Source organism: Dermacentor albipictus, chromosome 8, assembly GCF_038994185.2.
Source record: "Dermacentor albipictus isolate Rhodes 1998 colony chromosome 8, USDA_Dalb.pri_finalv2, whole genome shotgun sequence".
Lineage (NCBI taxonomy): Eukaryota > Metazoa > Arthropoda > Arachnida > Ixodida > Ixodidae > Dermacentor > Dermacentor albipictus.
In genome coordinates this window covers 619427-644660 of record NC_091828.1, presented here as the reverse complement: position 1 = coordinate 644660, position 25234 = coordinate 619427, and the positions used below count along the sequence as shown (strand labels likewise).

The window sequence follows — 25234 nt, the reverse complement described above, 5'->3', positions numbered from 1 at the left end:
CGCTTGGTTACGCCAACAATCATTGCAGAAGCAGATGCTTAAGATCTGCGCTCTAAAAAACATCAGCAGCATCTGAATGAATACAAGAATTAAGCTGTAAGCAATGCAACAGACAGTTTACAGGAGCCATGTCAAAAGTACAGAAATTATAACATTTCAGAAAAAAAAATTTTTTTTGCATTGTAAGCGGCAGTTTTCATAGGAAATTCTGAAAAGCAAACATTGGCCTTTGTTTTCTCTGATCGTAGTGAAGCCTTTACTGCCAAATAAACAAAAAGAGAGTATATAAACGATACTTGACGATTCCAAACTGACTTAGTGTCACTCTTTAGTGTCTGTTTAAGAGCATTTATTATGAAAACTGCATGTGTTCCCCGCAGCAGAGAAGCAGCTACGGCACAGTGAGGGAGAATCAAAATTAGTAGTCTGCATCATTTGCTTAGAGGATTTTAGCAGTGCTCAGAAAAGCGATGGCAATGTCGCTGCAGATAGTGACTTTAGTGTTCGAAAAAGCATTCGAGCAATAGTGTAGTGTCCTCGGCACTACTACTGCACATCCCAGAGATTGCGCTTATATTTTAGCATTTATTTGACAAGGTTAAAATTATCGCAGCGCACGAAATCTATAGGCGTCGACTTTTACAGAAGTTTTATTACATGAACAGGAAAAGCGATCTATCCCTTGTTAAATTATCATGTTTAGAAGAACGTGTCCCCTCACGTTTCACAAGAAGCACAGAACCCTGGACTGTGCACCATTTTAGAACCAGGTAATTACAGCTCACAAATGCTAAAAAACAACTTACCAAGGCTTTTAAATGCTTACAACAAATCTGGCATTGATATATGTGCCCTTACCCCATCAGAATTTTCTCGAATAAATCAGCGGGACTAATATTCATGTTTATATGGCCAGCTATTCCATAAGTGCAGATTAGATGAGTTTACATCTTTTTGTTTACATTTATATTACATATATGTGCGTATATATGTTTTTTCTTTCCATCTGTCATATGTGAAACGTTTTGTAACTTCATTATGCGCAACTACTCACTTTTCACTTAGCGCTTCTCATGCATTCTTGCAAAACTGTGTATTTTTGTATTGTTAAAAACACGCAGCAGCTCTGCGCTGCCCATGTCTTGTGCTCATAGGGGGCAGGGTGTTTTTTCAAGCTGCACTTGCAGCTTCCCTGTCTCCCCCCAATCTGTTGGAAATAAAAATATATTCAATTCAATTCAATATTGAGAAATGTACACGCTTGACAGCATTTGCAGAAGCTTTGCAGTGGCTGGAGGCAATTGTCGAATGTTGAGGGTGTATGTGCAGGTTATCCCAGTGTTTGTGTCTGCCTCTGTTGGTTATGTGTCGACTGTTTCTGCATTGCAGTCGCTTCTTTCTAGATTACGAACTAGCCTGGCCTAATACAGTCGAACCCACTTAATATAATATTCAAGTGCCTCGAAAATTTCATTGTTATAACTGATAATTGTTATAACCGGGTTGCATGAAGAAAACCAAAATAAGGGTTGTGAGAAAACTATAATGGAAAAATATAATAAGAGTTGTGAGAAAACTATAAAGGGGGGTAGGCCAGTGCCCTTCCCCACCACCTTCCCCCATTCGGCTACTGATTGTGTTCACTCTTTTAACTGTTTAACTCTGCTATTCTGCGCGCTCTAATCATGTGTAACAAGCCGAGGCTGTCGGCATTCAAGAATGCTATAGCAACTGCAAAGAGGGGTTATGGGCAGCAAGTGACATGCAAGTTCGCTGAGGCGTTGCTTTGGTGACCCCAAAAGCGGCCTTTTAAAACATGCGAGAAGGTTGTTGCGGCAGCCTGTCAGCTTGAGAGATCCAGAAGAAGCACTGAGGCGTGATAGCCACAAGCATCTCGGCGCATACTTTTCACTGGCTTGCACAAGAAAACCTCGTGTCCATCAGCGTTGCTTGCCTTATGTGACACTTGCCAGCATCCTTCTCCATGTAGCACAGCGGAAGGTCCCTTGTGAAAACTAAGCACCAAAGAGACTGAATAATCTGCAGAGGCCACTTGCAAGGACAATGTTGAGGCACCCTGCCCTACCATGTCATCGCTGCACTCATCACTGTCGCTGTTTGATGCAAGCACGTTCGTAACAATCGCCTCATCGGTTAGAAGCATTTTGTTTCCAAATCTATCTCAGTGCGCTTTCTTTTCACCTGCAACGTCGTGCATTGCCGACGATCAGCGGGCAGATCAGCCATCTTCTGTTTCAGCGGTGACTCAACCAAGGCTGAGAAACCATGTGGCCAGGAACGACTTCAACGCAGCCAACAAAGGGAAGCATGAGCACCTTAATCTGTTGGCACAACTGTGCAGAATGAGATGCGAGCAGTGCTGTCAGCACACTTTGCGCAGTCCGTTCTTGTTTCTGATGGTGGTGCAGCATAGAGCACAGTCAATTTGTGTTCGGAGGGGTGGAAGGGTGATGGCAGTGAGGCGTGCAAGGCTGGCGATGCGGAGAAGGCTGGAGAACAGTTTCTATTATATGAGCGTGTGGCAGCCGTTGGGGTGGTGTGTCATTGTGCAGCGGCTCAAATTTCTCTTTTTCTTTTTTCGTTTCATCAATTTCACATTCCATTACCTTTCAGCACGGACACCCAGTAGCCAGACTTCATTGTTATAACCGACGATGCAGCATGGGGGCATTGTAGTAAACAGGTTATTCCACCATAGAAAACGTACAAAAGTTGATGGTACAGCAGCTTCTCATTCTTATAACTGACATATTGTTGAAGCCGGTATTGTTATAAGTGGATTCAACTGTACCTTGTTTTCACGAGCTTGGTATTCCTACCAGCCAACCTTTACGATTTTATCTTCATATTCCCAATTTTCAGCCCTTGTTTGTGGTTGTCATATTGACATAAACATATTACGCTTTTGGTTTGCATATAGTTTAGGGCAAAAACAACTTCAAAAAATACAAATACAGTTGCTGAGTGAATTTTTATGGCCCAAATTTTGGGCCCATTGCTTGCATGGGCTTACTTGTGTAGCAGCAATATCAACTGATAAAGCCAATGTATTACGGCAGTCAAATCATCAGCAGCCATAACGTGAATACATATTGCATTGCATAGCTACGGAACAGTCTGCAAATCGTGATCAAATAGTAAACATATTGAATAATCAAGCAATTTTTACTATTTTTCAATGAATTTTAGTATTTATTTTCTTCCATTGTGTTTTTTTAATTATGAAGCTGGCAGGTGCGGGCATTCTTACGTCCACTGCAGACTGGACGCCTTTCCCAGTGATCTCCAATTACCCCTGTCTTGCACTAGCTGATTACAGCTTGCACCTGGAAATTTCGTAATTTCATCACCCCGCCTAATTTTCTGCCATCCTCAACTGTGCTTCCCTTCCCCTTGGCAGCCATTATGTAATTCTAATGGTCCACCGGTTATCTGCTCTAAGCCCAGGCAGGCAGGCAATGAACTTTATTCCTGGCCCGCCCAGGCCCATTTTCTTTTCTCTGAATGTACTAGTACTAGATAGGAGCTGCTAATTCAAGGTGTTTCAACGTCCTCCCACAACTACTCATACGATGCAGAGTGTGAGGAGGTCCTAGCTATGCTGTGCCTACAAAACAGGTCCAATAAATATGAAACTGTGAAACAAGGAGCTTTTCTTTTGTTTTTCTGTCTTTTTGTTAGCAATTTAATATGCATGTTGCAATCTTACTAAATGGAAACATGTAGGCCACGTGATGCAATATTATCAAGTATGATGACAGTAAACATTTTTTCTTCCCTTGTTTTATTATTGTTAAAGGTTGCCTCGAAGGCCCATTGGTTGAGTTAAGAAAGTTAGGGCATATTCACAGTTGTCCGAGGAGCTGTGCATCTTTGGCAAAAGCCAAGAGCAAGCCTAGGATGATCCTGAAACAGTGCAGTGCAGTGCACAGGACAGGTAGCCTAGTTCTATGTCTAGCATTCTTTAGACAAAGCCAGGATCAGTCTAGTACCCTGTCCTGCGCAGTGCTGCAGTCTTGCTGTGTGCTTTCCCAAGTGTCCCACTGGCTGCAGGTTAAAGGCCCTGGACCGGAAGATGGGCGACTGCAGTGTCCAGCTCTGTGCAGCACTGCACAAGGACAAGAAGGAGCGGGGAAAGATGCGCCGCATCAAGCTGCGCACCACCAAGAAGGCCAAGCTGGCACGCACGCATCGACGGTAGAGACAGTTCACTCTGCCTTGTACAGTACCTCGAATAAACATCTGGCATCTGTGGTGCCTTGTTTAAACTGATCTTTTAATGCGATTGGCATACTATGTTTTTCCACGAACTTGAATCACTGGGTCAAAATTTAGTAGTCAAATGGGTATATCACTGAGCTGCCATGCTGAGGCAACCAAGTTCAAAAACCAACCCTTTAACCAATTTGGGTTGCTAGGTTTGTGGCGCTGGCTATGTGTCGCTCTTCAATGAGCCTATTTCATACCAACTTTCATCACTGGGCATGTGCTGCTCTTCAATGACAAAAAAAAATCCTTTCAAATTTGTCCAGTGCTGGGTAAAATCAAAGTCGGCACGCCATGTCTTATGTCTTTAGACAATCCAGGGCTTGGTCATTCCTACGCCAATTGCATCATTTTGACACAAACTCAAATTCCTCTGCCAAACACAGAAAATTGACCGAAATTGCACCATGCTAGGCCAGAATGGCTTTGGCATGTGTGCTCCCGCAGTGGCCACAAACAGCGAGCAGATTTGTTCTCCCGAAAAGATTGCAGCCACACGCATTCTGCGTGACGGCACCTACTTCACAGTTAGTCGTAATTTTTGCGCTTATAACATTAAACTTGTTGGCACTTCTGGCAGGTGGCCGGCGCATACATGGCCACTCCAGGCTGTCGTCGCTACTGTAATTAGAGTGTATTAAAATACGGTTGAGCAGGCTGAACGGCGCAGTGCTCCCTAGCTGAGGCGCAAAACAACTCAAAGTAGGCTGAGGGCGCTGCAAACAAACCAGATACAGTCTACGCTCGTTACAACGGACCCGCGTGCAACATACTTTCAGATATAACGGACCATATTTGAACTCTAGCTTGTTCTACCCATTAATGCAGCGAAGTTTACTTTTAGCGAACCGTGTGACAACTGGCTATCAGCTACAATGGATGAAATTAGCGGCAATTTTTGTCAATCTGGCATATAAAACGGACTTTTGCAATGTCGACCTGGGCTGGCAACTGACTTGCAATGGTCAGCCGATGATCTTGGCTTAATATCACGTGTGCAATAGAGGAAGGCTGGGCAAAAACGCCCTGCCTTCTTTTACACGAATGGGGGGTTCTACTCCGGCGGCTGCTGCTTACAGCGTCGCCACCGTATCTTGAAAGCGATGTGGACAAAGTGCACTTAGTGCTGGTAGCATCATATGTGCTGTGCTTTCACGCTTAGTTTGCATTGAAGCGAGATACAGCACAAGGCCAATTCGCTCGCTGCTGCTACCACGCTTATCCTGCTTAATTTTCTCTCGTAATCAATGCTTCGCCTTTCGGGCAAAACTGCGACGTGTTTGTTTTTTTATTTGGGACATTCATCACTCACTCTTTGCAATAAAGTTATGACATCGCAACAAATGTTTTGGAAGTGAGGCATTTCGGAAATTACGGACTCTGTAGCCAGGGCTGGTATAATGTAAAACTATTCCAATCTGTTTTTATGCCCATATGGGCGAGGCCTGAGCCATTTTGACCTATCACGAAGGGTGTAGTCTCTGCTTCTTTCTCGGGCTACCTTTGTGCATAAGAGTTAGGTTTGACAGCCAACTCCTTTTTGCTTGCCTTGTACAGCCGGCCTTTGGCGGTACCAGGACAAGCAGAAAACACGACAATAGACTATAATAACAAGTACAACAATGTTTATTGCTCCAGAGGACTCACGTGGAAGCAGGCTAGTTGTGATCGCGAAAGCAGGGCACGACAAAGGATGGGAACGAGTTGTTTACCTGAGGTCCTTCCTTCTTTGTGGCTCGTAGTCTTCTCCCCTCATGCTGATTTCGGTGCACCCTGCTATGTTCTTCGCACAGACCAATTGGTATGCGCAGGCACCCAAGGCACCCAAGGCACCCAAGGGGGCGCGCGGGTGCACCCCCCCCCCTCCCCCGAATTTAAGACGCGTACCCCTTTCCCTGCCCACGCCACCACTTCTCCCACACATTCGTAAAGCGCTGCCAAATTAATGTTGAAACTTGACAGGTATTCAGCAATCAACATTTTGCTGCCTTTATCACTCCTTTTGAATGGCAGTTGTTGTCGGCATCTCCTGGGGTGTGAAGGCCCCCGCCATTAACTTGAGATGCATTCAGTTGTCACCGTTTTTTCGACGGTCACGCGCATCGCTGTTGCTTCATTAGTTCAACCTTCCTTGTTTAGACTTATCCAGGGACAAGGAAAGGAATTCGGTTCGTAGTCAGCTTGCCTGTATGCATGTGGAGCGAGTTGTGGCCAGAGAAAACGCCAATTAACTTTTCCTTTTGCTTCATTATTTTCTAGAGTAACAGCTCAACGCGACACTGACAGATTCTCGGAACCATACACCTGCGATATGGGTTAGACAAGGTGGGAAAAAAGATAATACGATACAGTGTCCATCATCAAACCCTGCAATGACCCTTAACCTCATAGGCAAATTTAACCGTTGTTTCTAAAAATATTTATGGATCAACATCTTTTTATTTAAAAAGGAAGTGGAGAACAGGTCCGTGTGTTCTGAAGGACGCTTCTACAGTTATCATTCGAGCCACCTAACGTAGGCACTTCTCTGTTGTGCTTATGTAGGTGTTCTAACCTTCCGCGGTGGGCCTAGTACGTCTAGAATCGCACCATCCTGCGCCCTACGCGGTTGTACGGGACTGGCAGCCACGCATCGTTATGTAACTTTCCAAATAACAATACAAGTCGATTGTGGCACTTCACTTCGTAGTGTATAAACGAGGGATCCAAAATAACTGTGATTGTTCCCCAAATATATATTTCTCTATAATTTTTCCAGAGCAAATTAAAAAAACGCTCATATAGTCTGATAGAAATTAAGTCTGCAGTGAAGCCCCACTTATGCCCTCTTAGGGCCGATTTACGCTCGAGCCACCCATCGTCGTAAGCCGCACCGCAAGTGTGCGGTCACTCAAAAGATTGCATGTATCAAACACTTGTGCGCAAATTTCTGTTTACAATGTGTAAGGTGTACACTGTGCACACAGTGTAAATGGTAATTTGTGCACAAGTGCTGGATACATGCAATTTTTCATGTGACCGCAAGCGTGCGGTGCGGCTTGCGGCGATGGGCAGCTCGAGCGTAAATCAGCCCTTAACCGCCAGCCACTGTTTCTACACGAGGCTGCAAATAATTCGTACTTCAAACTTCCTTTTACCCGAATAAGGTGGTAACCGCCAAAATAAAATTATTAGCGTGTAATTTTATACCTTTTGCCTTGCCTATTAGAGTAGATTGGCCAAAGCCTATTCTTTATTGAACTGAAATAACATGCTTTGCTGCAACTATCTATTGTAAAACTTGACTTCAGTTGGCAGTGAAGTTTCATGAGTAAAACGGGTTTAGCAGTGAAATGAACAGCCCCGCAGACTTTTGGAGAACGAAATGCTCAGACTCCATACACTTTGTCCATGTCGGTTGCACACCTCATTGCTTCCGCCGATGAAAAGACTCTTCAAGAAAAGCAGACGCTCCGGAGGTATCAAGTATGACGCCATTTTGAAAAGGCCACATGATTTTGTTTGCTTCTGTGATTGGCTGGCGAAGTACTTCGCATGGTTTGTGTGCCGTGGTTGCCAGCTGCTGTTTATTTTAAGTTGTATTCTACTAAAGCAATCTTTATTTTATACTTTGGCTTTTTGTTTTTGGGCGCTATTGTCGACACGCATGGCAGCTGCATGGTTGCCATTATCCGCCATGTTGACTCTGGCTGTGGAGAGCTCACGTGCCTTGAAATTTTTGCCGGGAAACGGAAGTTTTGCAAAATGCAATTTTGCGTTTTCATCAAGATGACGAAACGTGACGTGGAGCTGCAAATTTTATCGTCCAATACATTTTTTGGGTCCTTGGCGGCTATATTGTGATGTAAGTTCTTCAAAAAGAAAGTGAGCGGTAGCCTACAGAAGCCAGTGCAATGCATCTGCAATTTCGCGAACATGTGGTGGTGATCCAAGATATGCGCCATGCCAGCTTGCTGATTGGCTGAAGGAATATGCTATGGGGAGCGTCACGGGAAGGGCCATTTCCTAAACGTCAATTTGACATTGCGTGACATTGCGCTGGGCCGCCGTTGCAGAGATTTTCCGCCGTATTTTATGGTGCGATGAGCCGCACAAATTATGCTAATGAGCAGCCATATGCAACAGCGGCCGAGAGGAATGCGTATCACCACATCTTCCCTGTCATTTGGCGCCATGAAATTCTTTTTTTTACAACGCATGCTCATAGTATTTGCATCGCTCTTGGGTAGGGTTGGCATTTAAGTTTTGGGCCATTTTTTTAAAAGAACGTGTTTATACGAAATAATATTGGTTGAACATGGCAAACGTTCTGCAACGTTGTCCACTTTTCGCTGCTGCGTTTGTATTGTAATCAAGATTAATGTCGTTTCGCACAATAAAATGTTATGACAACGGCATCTCTTTAATTTATAAATAAAAAATGTACATAAGGCAGCGTCTTGAAGTTTCCTCCCTCGGTGCAAGTAACCAGTGAAGTGAACAAGAAATGGCAGTGCCGGCGCTTGCATCACGCTAGCGGATATCTGTGGTGCGCGCAACGCTATCGGTGATAACCTGCCTTTCTCAGCAAGCCGAGTCGGGCTGAGTAACTTACGTTTCATGAGGTAGTGATAAAGTGGCCTAGAACGTGCGCGCATCACCACTGGTAGGCCACACATGTTCTCAAGGAAGAAAACGAGAGCGTTGGTGCCAACACACGATTACTCATTCCATTTCTCGGGGACGCGCATCCTCGCTAATGAAGCAGACGATGGCTTGTACGCAGCAGACGACGGAAGCGAGAAGCGTTTTTGACGGAATAATCATGTGCCTTGAGCTAGCTGCTTTATTTTTACTGTGGAGGAAAACTGTTTTCCTTTACCGAGAACCTTATGTTCAGTGCCTTCAATTCAGTTTCTTAGGCAAAACGTCAAGTTGGCATCACATTACTAAAGCAAAATCGGGCCATCAGCTCCATTTTATTTGCGTCGCGTCTACATCATGCATCGATGAAAATGACAGAATGTCCAGAATGAAGCCCCTTGGCCGTGTTCTTCGTGCGCTTCTTTCCTGTGCAAGTCCATTTGACGTAGTTCCTTGTTTGCCAAGTAAAGGAGAGGTGTATCACCCAGGTGTACCTGTAAAATACACCTTATTTCATTTCTCTTTTGTGGGTTTATGCATTTTTATGGTAGATGGTGGATATTATTCTCATTTGTAGTAGTAAAGTACCCCGTCCTCATTTGCATAGAAGTTACCTTGGGTTGGGCCTCCGCTCCCCCCCCCCCCCCCCGCCCACCCAAAGAAATCCTGGGTACGTGCCTGGGTGTGCGGCTCCACAGCCATGTGACCGTTACGTTTGCAACCAGTTTGTAAAAGAGATGCGTTACTACAAGAAAAGCTGTATGGCTCCCTGCGCACACCAGAAGAGGGAAAGAAGGCGTCTGCTCTCCTCACTTCCGTAGCGCGAGAAAATATGAACTTTCATAATTCCCACAAGGGCTAATGGCAGATTTAGAACAGCAGACTAATAGTTTTACGTTATACCAGAAAGTTAAGCATTAGGTGCTTGGAAATTGCCCTGGTCTATTATGTAAAAGTGGCTCTCAAATAAGTTGTAGTTTCGCCCGAAAGGCAAAGCATCCATTGTGATAGGAAATTAGTAGACAGCTGGTATATGAAGTAAATATAGTAGATTTATTGGTTGTATAAACTTGTGATCACTCGCTTACGCACTAATAAGCATGGTGTCATGCACACAAGCAAACGTGAGCACATTTCACTCGATCACCACGCACACCCACTATCAAAACGCTGGAGTGAGGAAGCGCAGCAGCAACAGTGGGCGACTTGACTTTCGTGCTGGCTCTTGCTTCAGTGCGAACAAAGCTACGAAAAATTAGCACACATGAAGCTATCAGCACTTGGCACATGCACGCTGTCTCTGTCACAGATCGCTTTCAACATAGGGCCTGCATGGCCGTGCTATTCGCAGCAGCTGCCGGAGTAGAATGCCCCCTCCTCCCCTCACCCCAGTGCTTGCACGCGATGGAAGACTGTGTGCTTTCTGCCCGCTTTCCTCCTTTGTGTGCGCAAGATTGAGCCGCCATCGTCGTCTCGTCCACGCATGCTTTCACTCGCATTACACGTGTACTTATCTTTATCGGGCGACCACGTTTAGCCGCCTAACAAATGTTATCGCACAGCGCGGTACGCACCTGCATGTATCCGAACTTTCTGGAAAGTTATCGATGCTTCTATCCGCTGTCTGTTGTCGCCGAAACTTGTGTTATGTGATTTCATCGCTTGACGCGAATGGTGTAGAACATTGTAGAAGGCATGCGGGTCCCAACGATTAGTCTGGAACATTCGATTACTGCTGTATAAAAGCCGATGCGCTTGACCCGCTGATCAGATTTTCGACGATCGCCGACTGTGTTCGCCGCTATCGTTGTGCTATAAGTGTAGCCTGTTTTGTGGGCACAGGTTCGCCCAATAAAAGCTAGTTTTGTCTTTCACAGTACTGCTACTGTGTTCTTTCTTCACCGTCACTACCACGTGACATCTGGTGGAGGTGCTAGTGCGTTCATGTACCGAACGCCCCCGCAAAGCCGCGATCCAAGCCCGAAGCCCGAGGACAGAACCAACATCGCCCAAGACCAACGTGCTAGCCGCAGACTGCAAGGACTGCCCCCAGAGCACGGACTTCTACCTGAGACGACAAAGAAGATCGTGGTCAAGACAACCCCAATGGCTGCCCCAGCGTCCCCTGTTATCCTACAACAACCTCGGGACCCACCAACCTTCCATGGAGCAGCGACTGAAGACCCGGAATCATGGCTGGAGACCTACGAACGAATCGCAACATTCAACAACTGGGACTCCGACGAGAAGCTGCGGCACGTCTACTTCGCCTTAGAAGACACCGCCAGAATTTCGTTTGAAAACAGGGAATCGACCGTGACAACGTGGGACCTGTTCCGTAGCGGCTTCCTACGCACCTTTACAAGCGTCGTGCGCAAGGAAAGGGCCGAAGCTATGCTGGACGCCCGAGTGCAGCTACCAAACGAGAACGTTGCCATTTTTACGGAAGAAATGAGCCGTTTGTTCCGCCACGCCGACCCGGATATGGCCGAGGAGAAGAAAGTCCGCCTACTGATGCGTGGTGTAAAGGAGGATCTTTTCGCCGGGATGGTAAGAAGCCCACCGAAGACCGTCGAAGAGTTTCTTCGTGAGGCGACGAACATCGAGAAGACACTCGAAATGCGGAACCGGCAATTCAACCGCCGTACAAGCTCTACCCACTACGCAGGAATTCAATCACTGGCCACGGACGATCTGCGCGAGACCATCAGGGCCATTGTGCGCGAAGAACTGCGCAAGGTCTTGCCTTCGTCGCAGCCTCAAGTGGCCTCGATCGCCGACATCGTAAAAGAAGAGGTGCACCGATCGCTTGGAGTTCCTGAGGTGCAACCAGAACCGCCGCAGCCTCAGCCGCAAGCGATGAGCTAAGCCGCCGTCGCTCGCCGTCAAGGTCCCCTTCCACGACCGTGCCAGGGCCCCGTAACGCCGCAATTCCGTCGACCACCACCGCCGCCGCCAGCACGCCCACCCGTCGCCGAGCGCAGCTACCCGAGGAAGACAGACGTTTGGCACGCTCCTGACCACCGCCCGCTCTGCTACCACTGCGGAGAAGCAGGTCACGTCTACCGACGATGCCCATACCGAGAGATGGGACTGCGAGGTTTCGCCGTCAACGCGCCGCGTCCACAGCTTGGAGAGCGCCCACGTGACATCGCCGACTACCTCGCCGCTACTCAATGGAGCTCTCGACGACCGTCGCGTTCGCCATCACCAGGCCGCTACCTGTCGCCGCAGCGCCGACCGTACACTGGCCCAGCCCGGGGCCGGTCAGCGAGCCCATATCCAGAAAACTAAAAGCAGCAACCGATGGAGGTGCGGTTGCTGTTCGTCGAACTGACGAAGGTCCTCCACCGCCGACGAAGAAACCATCTCGACGACCTAATGACGACACGCCGCCGTCCCGACGAAGTCAGCAAGCCAAGACTACACCGACGAAAGACGACTTGACGACGCGACGTTCCAGCTTCAGTTCAACACGACGCAGCCGTGATCAGACGCCAAGACCTAACTGCAACGCCAGACAAAGAACCACCGACCTCGATGTGCTTCTCGACGGCCATGCGGTTACCGCCTTAGTGGACACAGGGGCTGATTACTCCGTCATGAGTGGACACATCGCCGCCCAGTTGAAGAAGGTTAAGACTGCAAGGGAAGGCCCTCAAATTCGCACCGCTGGAGGACACCTGATTACGCCGACTGGAATCTGCACGGCAAGGATAACCATTCATGACCGGACTTACCCTGCCACCTTCGTTATCCTCCAACAGTGTTCTCGAGACGTCATTCTCGGTATGGACTTCCTGAACCAACACGGCGCAGTCATCGACCTGAAGTCGAAGTCAATAACGCTGTCGGAAGATAAAGCGATACCGCCGGAGAGCCCTCGTAGTCACCACGCCTTGAGTGTGCTCGAAGACCAAGTGAGCATCCCGCCCCGCTCCAGCATTGTTATTTCGGTCGGCACCGAAATAGCCGCTGACGTAGAAGGTGTCATCGAAGGTGACCAACGTCTCCTGCTAGACCGTGAAATTTGCGTCGCAAGAGGGTTCGCTCGACTGCATGGAGGGAAAACTGAAGTGTTGCTGACAAACTTCAGCCCGGAGTTCAAGCACATCAACAAGGGCACGACGATCGCGTACATCGAGGAAATTGTGGAAACCAGTAATGCGTTTGTCCTCTCGGATTCCGCCGCATCTACCCCGACAACCATGGTTCCCGAACCAGACTACGACATTAATCCAAGTCTCCCAGTGATTAAGCAACTGCAGCTCAGAAGTCTGCTCCGACGATACAAAGGCTGCTTTTCGACGACGTCGAGGATTCGACAAACACCAGTCGCCAAGCATCGAATAATCACCGAGGAGTACGCTCGACCACTTCGCCAAAGCCCTTACCGAGTTTCGCCGCGAGAACGCGAAGTTAAAAGAGAACAAGTCGACGAAATGCTGCGCGACCACATCATCCAGCCATCGAAAAGCCCGTGGGCATCCCCTGTTGTCCTGGTGAAGAAAAAGGACGGAACCCTACGTTTCTGCATCGATTACCGTCGTCTGAACAAGATCACGAAGAAGGATGTATACCCCCTTCCACGGATAGACGATGCATTGGATCGGCTCTGCAACGCTAAGTACTTCTCCTCGATGGACCTCAAGTCTGGCTATTGGCAAATAGAAGTCGACGAAAGAGATCGTGAAAAGACCGCCTTCATCACCCCAGACGGCCTCTACGAGTTCAAGGTTATGCCATTTGGACTGTGCTCGGCGCCTGCGATGTTCCAGCGCGTGATGGACACGGTTTTAGCGGGATTGAAATGGCAGACCTGTCTCGTTTACTTGGATGACGTCGTTGTATTCGCCGGAAATTTCGACGATCACCTTAGGCAACTTGCCACAGTACTAGAGGCCATCAAGTCATCAGGGCTCACTCTGAAGCCAGAAAAATGCCGCTTCGCTTATGACGAGCTTCTGTTCCTAGGCCACGTCATCAGTAAATCCGGAGTACGCCCCGACCCGCAGAAAACAGCTGCCATCGCAAAGTTCCCGCAGCCCACCGACAAGAAGGCAGTGCGTAGATTCCTTGGCATGTGTGCCTACTACAGGCGCTTTGTCAAGGACTTTTCACGCATCGCCGAGCCGTTGACACGTCTAACTAAATGTGATGTTGAGTTCAAGTGGGAAACGCCGCATGCCGACGCATTTGAAGAACTCAAACGACGCATGCAGTCGCCGCCGGTACTTGCGCACTTCGACGAGTACGCCGATACAGAAATCCATACTGACGCCACTAGCCTAGGCCTCGGTGCCGTTCTAGTCCAGAGGAAAAACGGAGTCGAACAGGTGATATCTTACGCTAGCCGGTCGCTGTCAAAAGCGGAAGGCAACTATTCTACGACCGAAAAGGAATGCCTCGCCATCGTTTGGGCTACAGCTAAATTTCGTCCTTATCTTTATGGCAGGCCATTCAAAGTCGTCAGTGACCATCACGCGTTGTGTTAGCTAGCGAGTATAAAGGACCCTTCAGGACGACTGGCGCGGTGGAGCCTCAGACTACAAGAATACGACATCACTGTAACCTACAAGTCCGGACGAAAACACTCCGATGCCGATTGCCTATCACGCGCCCCTATTGACCCGCCGCCGCAAGATGACGAAGATGACGACGCCTTCCTTGGCATGATAAGCGCGGAAGACTTCGCTGAACAGCAACGGGCAGACCCGGAGTTAAAAGGCCTGGTGGAATATTTGCAAGGGCACACCGACGTTGTCCCCAGGGCATTTAAGCGCGGACTGTCTTCCTTCACGCTTCAAAACAATCTCCTCGTGAAGAAGAACTTTTCACCAGTCCGCGCCAACTACCTTCTTGTTGTCCCGTCAGGACTTCGTCCAGAAGTATTGCACGCCCTACATGACGATCCGACCGCTGGACACCTCGGTTTTTCCCGGACACTCTCGAGGATACAACAAAAGTATTATTGGCCGCGCCAGACCGCCGACGTCGCCCATTATGTCAGAACATGCCGAGACTGTCAGCGACGTAAGACACCGCCGACAAGGCCAGCCGGATTACTACAGCCAATCGAGCCTCCTTGCCGACCATTCCAGCAGATCGGGATGCACTTGCTGGGACCCTTTCCGACGTCAACAACCGGAAATAAGTGGATCGTCGTGGCGACAGACTACCTCACCCGCTTCGCTGAAACTAAAGCACTGCCGAAAGGTAGCGCGGCCGAAGTGGCGAAATTTTTGTCGAAAACATCCCGCTTCGACATGGCGCCCCAGAAGTCCTCATCACCGACAGAGGAACGGCCTTTACAGCGGAGCTCACCCAAGCCATTCTGAAATACAGTCAGACAAGGCACAGGAGGACCACGGCCTACCACCCGCAGACGAATGGTCTTACGGAGCGGCTGAATAAGACCCTCGCCGACATGCTAGCGATGTACGTCGACGTCGAACACAAGACCTTGGATGCCGTCCTGCTGTACGTAACATTCGCTTACAACACGGCGGTGCAAGAAACAACACAGATCACGCCGTTTAAGCTGGTTTACGGCAGGAACCCGACGACGACGCTCGACGCCATGCTGCCCCACGTCATTGACGAAGAGAATGTTGACGTTGCTAGCTATCTCCAGCGCGCCGAAGAAGCCCGACAACTCGCCCGCCTGCGGATCAAGAACCAGCAGAGGACCGACAGCCGACACTACAACCTCCGACGACGCTTCGTCGAGTACCAGCTCGGCGACCGTGTTTGGGTATAGACCCCGATACGCCGACGAGGACCGAGTGAGAAACTACTGCGACGCTATTTTGGACCCTACGAGGTCATCAGACGTATTGGCGCACTGGACTATGAGGTCGTGCCAGACGGCATTTCGCATTCACAGCGGCGCCGCGCACGACCTGAAGTGGTCCACGTGGTGCGTCTTAAACCGTTTTACGGACGCTAACGCACTTCCCTTATTTTGTTGTTTTCTTTGCTACGAGTGCTTATTTATTACTTTCGTATGTCTGCAGCATCGGGTCGATGCTTTTTAAGAGGGGGGTAATGACACGTGTACTTATCTTTATTGGGCGACCACGTTTAGCCGCCTAACAATTGTTATCGCACAGCGCGGGACGCACCTGCATGTATCCGAACTTTCTGGAAAGTTATCGATGCTTCTATCCGCTGTCTGTTGTCGCCGAAACTTGTGTTATGTGATTTCATCGCTTGACGCGAATGGTGTAGAACATTGTAGAAGGCATGCGGGTCCCAACGATTAGTCTGGAACATTCGATTACTGCTGTATAAAAGCCGACGCGCTTGACCCGCTGATCAGATTTTCGACGATCGCCGACTGTGTTCGCCGCTATCATTGTGCTATAAGTGTAGCCTGTTTTGTGGGCACAGGTTCGCCCAATAAAAGCTAGTTTTGTCTTTCACAGTACTGCTACTGTGTTCTTTCTTCACCGTCACTACCACGTGACACGCACATGCAGCATACAGTGCACGGCGACAATGTTATCACCCCTGGGGAGGTATTCTCTAAGAGTCCACTTAGTGGACATGTCCATTTCATCTGCTGTTGAAGTTCTGATTGGCTGCGCTGGGCTGTGCAACTGCGGCAGCAAGGTGCCATCGCCAATCAGCAGTTCAGCAGCAGATAAAATAGACATGTCCACTAGGTGAACCCTCACAGAATACCTCCCCTGGACTTTACACGCAACATCATGACGACGACGATGACACTGGCATAAATGCGCCTGGATTGCCCATATAATTGCTACCGCAATAATAAACCACTGTTGTTCATAAATCTGACTTCTCCATACGTTCTGTTGGCAAAGCGCATTTCCAAACACTTCACCCAGACTGTCGAGACAATGAAGAAAATTGTGTTTATAAAGTGTCTTGGGCTAGTTTTCGAAATTTAGGACTCACTATTGCAGAATGCATGTTTTTGTGACTGTTATCACTAATCAAGAATCTACAGGCACTATTACGAAAGTTTGCATGCACTAGACGGCTTCAGTATCAGTATCGTGTGTACCCGATTCTAGCGTGCCTTCGATTGTAACGCGCACCCCTTTGCCGTGACCTAAAAAAAAAGCAAGGTCCTTTACACGTACCTCACCACGTACCTCATTATTTCATACAGAAATAGAACTTTCTCTCATTTGGAAAAGCTAAGATTTGATTTACTCCCAGTGCACTAGTGTTGCGATAAATTTTAAAAATTCGCAGTTTTGCTCAAAAAGCAAAGCACTGATTGCAATAGCAAATTAGTAGACAGCTATCTGAAAAGTAAGGATAGTAGTTTTATCGGCCGTACAAACACTTAAACATTTGCTTATTAACTAAATTTACAAGCATGGTGTCACACATGCACAAGCAAACATGATCATGTCTCGCTCTATGACAGCGGCAGTTTTTTATCAGAATGCTGAGCGAGCAAATCGACCTTTGCGTAGGCTCTCGCTTCAACGTGAACTAAGCGACGAGAACGCAGCATAGTGGTGCCTAGATGCGTAGACTGTCTCCATCACAGATCACTTTCAAGATAGGGGCGGCACAGTCGTGATACGCCGCAGCCGCCGGAGCAAAACGCCTCTCCTGTTTGCGCCAGACCCGCACGCAAGTTTCAGGAACTCTGAACACCCGTGATGCAGCCTGATTTTCACCCGTCTCCGCACATGTGATCACTTTCATTTTAATTGCGGCATCGTGATGAACACTCGCCATGTCTTCGCAGTCGGCACTTCCATGCTGATAGATCAAACGATGGTGAACTAACCTAAGCATGTGTACTACAGCACATGGACAAAGCTACGGAAGCTAGGCTCGAAGTGCATACGAGATGGCCATTTTGAGATGCCGATAGCGATATGATAACAGATTTAAGGTCGTACTCGATTCTAACACACACACAACTTTTGGACTCATGTTATAGGGAAAATAGCACACGTTGGGTGCAGAAAGGCGTCAGGCAGGGAGATACGATCTCTCCAATGCTATTCACAGCATGTTTACAGGAGGTATTCAGAGACCTGGAGTGGGAAGAATTGGGGATAAGAGTTAAAGGAGAATACCTTAGTAACTTGCGATTCGCTGATATTGCCTTGCTTAGTAACTCAGGGGACCAATTGCAATGCATGCTCACTGATCTGGAGAGGCAAAGCAGAAGGGTGGGTATAAAAATTAATCTGCAAAAAACTAAAGTAATGTTCAACATTCTTGGAAGAGAACAGCAGTTTACGATAGGTAGCGAGGCACTGGAAGTGGTAAGGGAATACATCTACTTAGGGCAGGGTGTGACCGCGGATCTGGATCATGAGACCGAAATAATTAGAAGAATAAGAATGGGCTAGGGTTTCGTTTGGCAGGCATTCTCAGATTGTGAACAGCAGGTTGCCATTATCCCTCTAGAGAAAAGTGTATAACAGCTGTGTCTTACCAGTACTCACATACGGGGCAGAAACCTGGAGGCTTACGAAAAGGGTTCTACTTAAATTGAGGACGACGCAACGAGCTATGGAAAGAAGAATGATGGGTGTAACTTTAATAGATAGGAAGAGAGGGGATTGGGTAAGGGAAAACACGAGTTAATGACATCTTAGTTGAAATCAAGAACAAGAAATGGGCATGGGCAGGGCAAGTAATGAGGAGGGAAGATAACCGGTGGTCGTTAAGGGTCACAGACTGGATTTCAAGAGAGTGGAAGCGTAGCAGGGGGCGGCAGAAAGTTAGGTGGACAGATGAGATTAAGAAGTTTGCAGGGACAACATGGCCACAATTAGCACATGTCTGGGCTAGTTCCAGAAGCATGGGAGAGGCCTTTGCCCTGCAGTGGGCGTAGCCAGGTTGATGATGATGATGATGTAATAACATGAAAGTATCTACATGTACTTGTGTTTAAAATACTCTTATATCCACACTTTATGTGTGATTGTATTGATACACCGGCCGCTACCGTGCCTTTCTGGGATACCAGAACTTTGTCAAGCTGAAGAAATTTCGGCTTTTTTTCTGGTTCCCCTTTTTTCACCTTGTATCCAGTGGTGAAAATAAAAATCATGATGATGATGATGAACTGTATGAACTTTTGACGTACAAGAAATGTAGCCATTGGCAACAACTTGTGGAGTATGGTCAGTTGTGTGATACCAGTGAAATTTCATACAGGGCTAGAGGCCTTCTTACAAAAAAAGAAAAAGTAAAAGATAATTCCCTTAATTTTGATATGCTCAAGATTCAATACCTTGTGATTAAATTGTCTATGGCAGCCCTATCAAGTCATTGGGATGTACACCTAGGCAAGAGAGACGTAATGCCAGTGACTGCCACAGAAAAGGAGAAACCACAGGAAATATCAATGGTAGGTTCTTACACAAGAAAGGAAAAAGGAAAGTAAAAAAAAGAAAAAGATGGGTGTGGTGACAAAACACGAAAAAGAAAAAAACACGGAGAAGGAATGATGGACACATGATCATGCATGTCAGGCAAAAGGTTGTCATTTTTGCAACTGTTTGCACAGTACTCGCTTGCACAGAACCATGTGTAGGATCCTGTGGTTTGGGGAATGTGTTGGTTATCTCGAGATGAAATGTATCATTAAAACTGATGGAGGACAAACTCTGATACACATGCATTTAGCCAGATCTTCCAGATTCAGAAAAAAAAACTGAAAGACCAGAGGAAAACTTAACAACGTGAGTGCACTAGGGTTCATATCATGACGGGAGATGTTGCAAGGAGCATAGAAATTGCAGGACTGGCGGCAATCAACACAGCATTCAGATGGACACTGCAAAGACCGAGTTGCCAACAAGCCTTTCTTGACTGTGACGCTATCATTATGGTCTGCGTTCTGCGAGTGGAAACAATTACTGATGATGACACAACCTTGCAGATTCTACGGTCGTTCTGGCAGCTTGAAGCAATGGGCATCACAGATTCTGGCGAACCATCCTCTCCTGAGTCCATTGCATGGTTGGAACAATTCGCAAGAAAAATGGCAGATACACCGTGGCGCTGCCTTGGAAAGAAGATCAGAAACAGCTACTTGTAAGCAACCGTGATACCGCGCTCGCACGTCTACAAAAACTGGCAAAGAGGCTATCAATGAATGAAGGATTATTGGAGCAATACAACACAGTCATCCGACAACACCTGGAGCTAGGACACGCTGAAGTGGTACCCAAGAGTGTTCTTATTGATCGGGCCCCCTATTATATGCCACATCGGGAAGTTATACCAGAGGAATCGCTGACCACCAAGCTCCGGGTCGTGTTCGATGCATCGTCACACGCTCAAGGCTTTCCATCACTCAACGACTGCCTGGATAAAGGGGTGAACCTCAACCCAGAGTTACTACAAGTACTGCTTCGCTTTCGGTGGTTTCCGGTTGCCATCAACTCGGATATCGAGAAGGCATTTTTACAAATTGAGATACAAGAGATAGACCGAGATGCATTCCGGTTCCTCTGGTTTGGTGCCATTCCCATCACCCAGAACAGTAACATTGTCGAATGGCACATGGCCCGGGTACCATTTGGATAAACATCAAGCCCTTTATGGCTCATGGTGACTATTCATCACCACTTGGACAACGCTTGTGAGGACAAAGCGCTTGCTTCTATTTTGAAGAAGTCCTTTTATGTAGACGATTTACTGGTGAGTGCAGAGACATTCTAAGGTGGTCTGAGCATCTATGAGCGATCAAAGGCAATTATGCGAGATGCAGGCATGGGTCTCAGAAAATGGAAGACCAATAACCAGCAACTACAGAACATTTTTGGCAACCAGGAGGAGCAAGTTGAAGGGGCATCAAGGGAATCAACTTCGGTTTTGGGAATGCAATGGGATGCCGAAACTGATTGCTTCAGATTTTCTTCCAAATCTATAGCCCTATACTTAACCTCAGCTCAGCCAGACGCAAAATGTACACTTCTCAAGGCTGCTTCCCAAATTTTCAACCCTTTTGGTATTCTCTCGCCTTTCACCATCACTGCAAAGCTTTTGTTTCAATGCGTGTGGTTTTTAGGCCAGTCTTGGGATGACCAGTTACCAGAGGAGATCAAGACGACGTGGACAGCATGGTGCACAGACGTAATCCAGCTTGGCTTCATCAAGATTCCGCACTGCGTGAGAAATGGGCTATATGGAGCGGTCGAGAAGGCAGAGCTGCATATATTCGTCGACGCCAGCCTGAAGGCTTATGGAGCATGTGCCTATTTGAGAACAGTTGATGACGGCGGAAATACAGCTACATCACTAATAGTAGCAAAGTCTCAAGTAGCACCTACCAAGATTTTAACACTGCCGAAGCTCGAGCTTATGGCTGCGGTAGTAGGAGCCAGAATATTAAAATATATCCGCTCATCATGGGATTCAACGCATTTTTCCTGCATCATGTGGACAGACTCAACGATCACACCGAGCTGGATCCGGGGTGACCGCAACAAGTTGGGTCAGTTCGTAAAGCACAGAGTGACTGAAATAGCAGCATTTGCTGACCCACTGCTATGGCGTTACTGCCCAAGAGAAGACAACCCGTCAGATTTATTGACTAGGGACGTATGTTTAAAGATTCTACGTACATGTTGCAGCTGGTGGAGGGGACCTGAATGGTTATCCCAGCCAAGATCAACCTGGCCGACAGACTCGGACATGAGCACACCGATCTACGAAGAGTCAGAGTGTGACACACAACATGCACTTCTTCAAGTGCCGAGAATAGTGGACACCCTGATTGACTTAAGGGAGTTTGGCAACCTACAGAAGCTCCTGCGTAGCCTGGGTATTTCAATTTGTGAATTGATGTTGTATTCAAACGTCAGTCGGATGGAACTATTTCGACAGAGGAGCTAAACAAGGCGGAAATGTTCTGGATCTGTCATGTCCAGCTCGAAGTATGCACGAATGACATTGAACACCTTTGGCTTAGAGACACTGTCCAGAAACACTCCACACTATGCGATCTCCACCCTTACCTTGATCACAGCGGGCAGCTTCGACTTGGTGGCTGACTTGAAAGAATTAACGCTACATATGACAAAAAGCACCTGGTTATTCTATTGCAAAGGCGTCCCTTCACAGCCTTAGTTGTTACTGAGGCTCACTGTAGAGTTTTACATGGCGGTGTGGCAAGCACTACGATGCAGATTCGACAGCGTTACTGGATTATACATGCTCGACAAGAAGTTAAATGGATCATCAATGCTTGCTTCCTCTGCAAAAAATACAATGGCAAACCTGTAAAGGTGCAATTTGCACCAATGACTGAAGACGGGCTTCTCACATCACAGCCGTTTGAAGTTGTGGGATTAGACTTTGCAGGCCCACTAGTATATGTAAAGCAACATGAGACTGATGGAGTTACATGCAAAGCTTATATTCTGTTGTTCACATGTGCGACCAGGAGAGCTGTACACCTTGAATTGACAAGTGGAATGTCTACAAGCTCCTTCTTACTAGTATTCCGTAGGTTTTTGGCTCATAGAGGAGTGCCCGCAACACTCTACTCTGATAATTCTCTCGCATTTAAGAGAGCATTGCGAGACCTATGGGACATTTGGAACACCATGAAGAGCTCTCCATTTGCATCTTTGCTCTTGACGCATCGCATAGAACGGAAATTTATTATGGCAGGTGCGCCTTGGTGGGGCGGCTGGTGGGAGAGACTTATCCGATAAGTTAAGTCATCTTTACGCAAAGTGCTGGGAAAGAGCAAGCTCAGCAGCGAACAAACTGAGACTGTACTGCTGGAGGTAGAGGCGGTTATCAATTCATGACCCCTAACCTATACATATACGGATGCTAAAGAGCCCCTTCCACTATGTCCTGCTCATTTACTGGTCGGGAGCTCATTTCTTGCCTCTCCAGAGTGAACCAACAGTGACGACGAAGCTCGAAGTGCACAGGCTACGCGACGTGACCTCACCAAGAAGTTGCGATACCACCAGATGCTTGTGGACCACCTGTGAATCCGATGGGAGAAAGAATACCTCCTCGAGCTGTGGGCACTTCACCTCTACCCATCGCATCCTAGTAGCGGTCTACAAGTAGATGATGTAGTACTAATCGAAGAACCTAACATCTCTAGAGGTATTTGGCCACTGGGACGAGTCGTGGACGTCTTTCTTGGTCAAGATGGAATAATCCAAGCCTACCGTGTGAAAGCTCAAAATGGCAAACTCATAAGAAGGCCAGTGCAAAAATAGTACAAGCTTTAGTTGGACAACGCTACTTGGGGGCGGGAGTATGTAGAAACAGATGAATAAACGGGGCAGGCGGGCACTGCAAAAAGGAGAAGTTGGAACAATAAGTAGCTCTTTGTCTGGTTTCTTCGCGTCTCGTGAGTTTTATACAGAGATTTAATTCTTTTTTGCGTGTTCGATTAGTTTGTAGAGTTTCTTTTTCTCTTTGTGCTGGATTTTCTTTAATGAATGACTTGCAGTGTAGTAACAAACGACTTCATCACTTCATGCGCTGAGGCTGTGCCTGGGCAATGATTAAATAATTGGAAGAATCTGTGACTAGGTTCTGTGATGAGGGCAGGCCCAGGACGTCGCCCCTGACTGGCCAGTCAGTATTATCCACCGAGCACACCTCAACCATGGACCGCGGTTCATGGTCGTGGGCATCCCCACAGTCCGTGGGCATCCTTGGAACAGCAGGGCTGCCTCCTTGCTCTGCCTGGGGACGTGCTGCCACCGCTTCACGAACTGACACTGCCTCCTTGCTGCCAGCTTTCCGAACACTGCAGCACACGCTCTTCTCTTCCTTCTCTTCTCCTTTTTCAGTTTGCCGCCACCTGTTTTTCTGGGCTGTGGCTTGTTCCTTCTTGGGCTTGTGTTGCACTTGTCTAGCACATCTCCCAACACAGGTACAACCTCAAGTGCATATCATGAACACAAACCTCAATGGTGAGGACATGCACAGCAGCTCTGTCTGTCCTGATCGTTCATGTTTGTGCGAACATGTTTTTTCAAGTGTGCTGCTTCACTAAAAACATGGGTTACCATATAGCGCATCAGTACCTGTCAAGCAAGTTCACAGTCATCTCTCATAGCCCTATGTATTTCTCACCTCGCAGCAGCACTAAATGGTAGGCTGTAGGTATGTAGCTCTGGTCGACACTTGTGCATTTTAAATGCTACTTGCTCTTTAGTGAAGCACAATACCGGAGCAAGTCTATTCTGTTTAGACATAGTGCAGGGGCCATCGTCTCAGGTTTTCAGAAACACTTTTGCATGGTGTCCGATGCAGCACTTCAGTTAGCGATAGGTATTCCGACCACTGGCTCATTCAGTCAAGGTTAAGTGAAACAGATATCCCCAGAGGTGATTCGTCCAGGATAAGGCCCCTTCTAGTGCTTCGATAGGTAGCCTGTTGGCTTCCCACTGCCTCTACGATGGTAACTAACCATGATCTCTAGCTGCACCCAAAGACGTGATCAGTGAGTACAATGAGCCAGGTGTGAAAGCCATCTTCAATAAAATAGCTTAGGTATCTGATAGTGGGATTTGAACCAAGTCTCCCAGCATAACAGCCCAACGCTCCCTCTAGGCCATAGAGGCATAGACGGCACTAGTGAGTAATAGTGTTACCTTATGAAGGTGGTTTGTTGAGTACATGGTTCTGAGCAAAAGAATATCAGCAAATAGAATAGGAAAACAGAAAATTAAACCAAGAGAAGGCAAAGACTAAGTTGAGGGTGGGCGCTGTACTTACAAGTGACAGTATAACGTTCTCAACAGACTGAATGACGCATGCATAAAAGCAGATGCATACTTCTACATAATAATCACATATGACTGCTTATCTAAGGAGCTCTTTGCTTGGCAGGAACAGGAACGACATGCTCAGTCAGGGTCCACCTTCTTGATATGAAAAGCCTCCAGAATTTCACTTTCCTACTGTATCCTTGCTTTCCCAATAGTAATTGACACAGTTCCAATCTGCACTGTACAACCACACTGCTTGCAATGCAATGCAATGTCAGATAGCTGCCCATGCTTGTAGAAACTATAGTTTGGCATGTTGCCGCATCCTGCCTGTGACAGCTGTGTGTTTTCCCTGTTCCCGACAAGATTTGTCTTGATGCCATTAGCAAGAGAGCGGCAGAGATCCGCTGACTGGTTTGTCCAATTTGAGGAGTGTTTAGTATGGGGTTTTGCATCATATCAGTTTTGACCGTTACTGTTCTCTATACCTTCTGTGGCTTCAGCTGTCTCTAGAACTACCAAAAGACAACAACATACACCAATAAGACTTAGTGGTTTATTGACCATAGAAACTTGTAATGTGATCACTGTATCTAAATTAACAAGCATGGTGT

The 25234-nt window shown here is 47.3% G+C and overlaps 1 protein-coding gene across 5 annotated transcripts in view; it reads left to right on the top strand.

The window, feature by feature from the left end:
- vito (nucleolar protein viriato) overlaps positions 1–25234 on the top strand; it is a 56742-nt gene that overhangs the window by 30041 nt on the left and 1467 nt on the right. For 4 of the 5 annotated variants that reach the window (XM_070523027.1, XM_070523026.1, XM_070523029.1 and 1 more), the window contains exon 5: positions 4075–4293. The exons of the other annotated variant lie outside the window; for it this stretch is intronic. In XM_070523027.1, the coding sequence (XP_070379128.1) occupies positions 4075–4222 (148 nt within the window). In that variant the 3' untranslated portion in view covers positions 4223–4293. Of the gene's footprint in view, positions 1–4074; positions 4294–25234 lie in introns of those variants that run through there. 5 annotated transcript variants of the gene reach the window in all.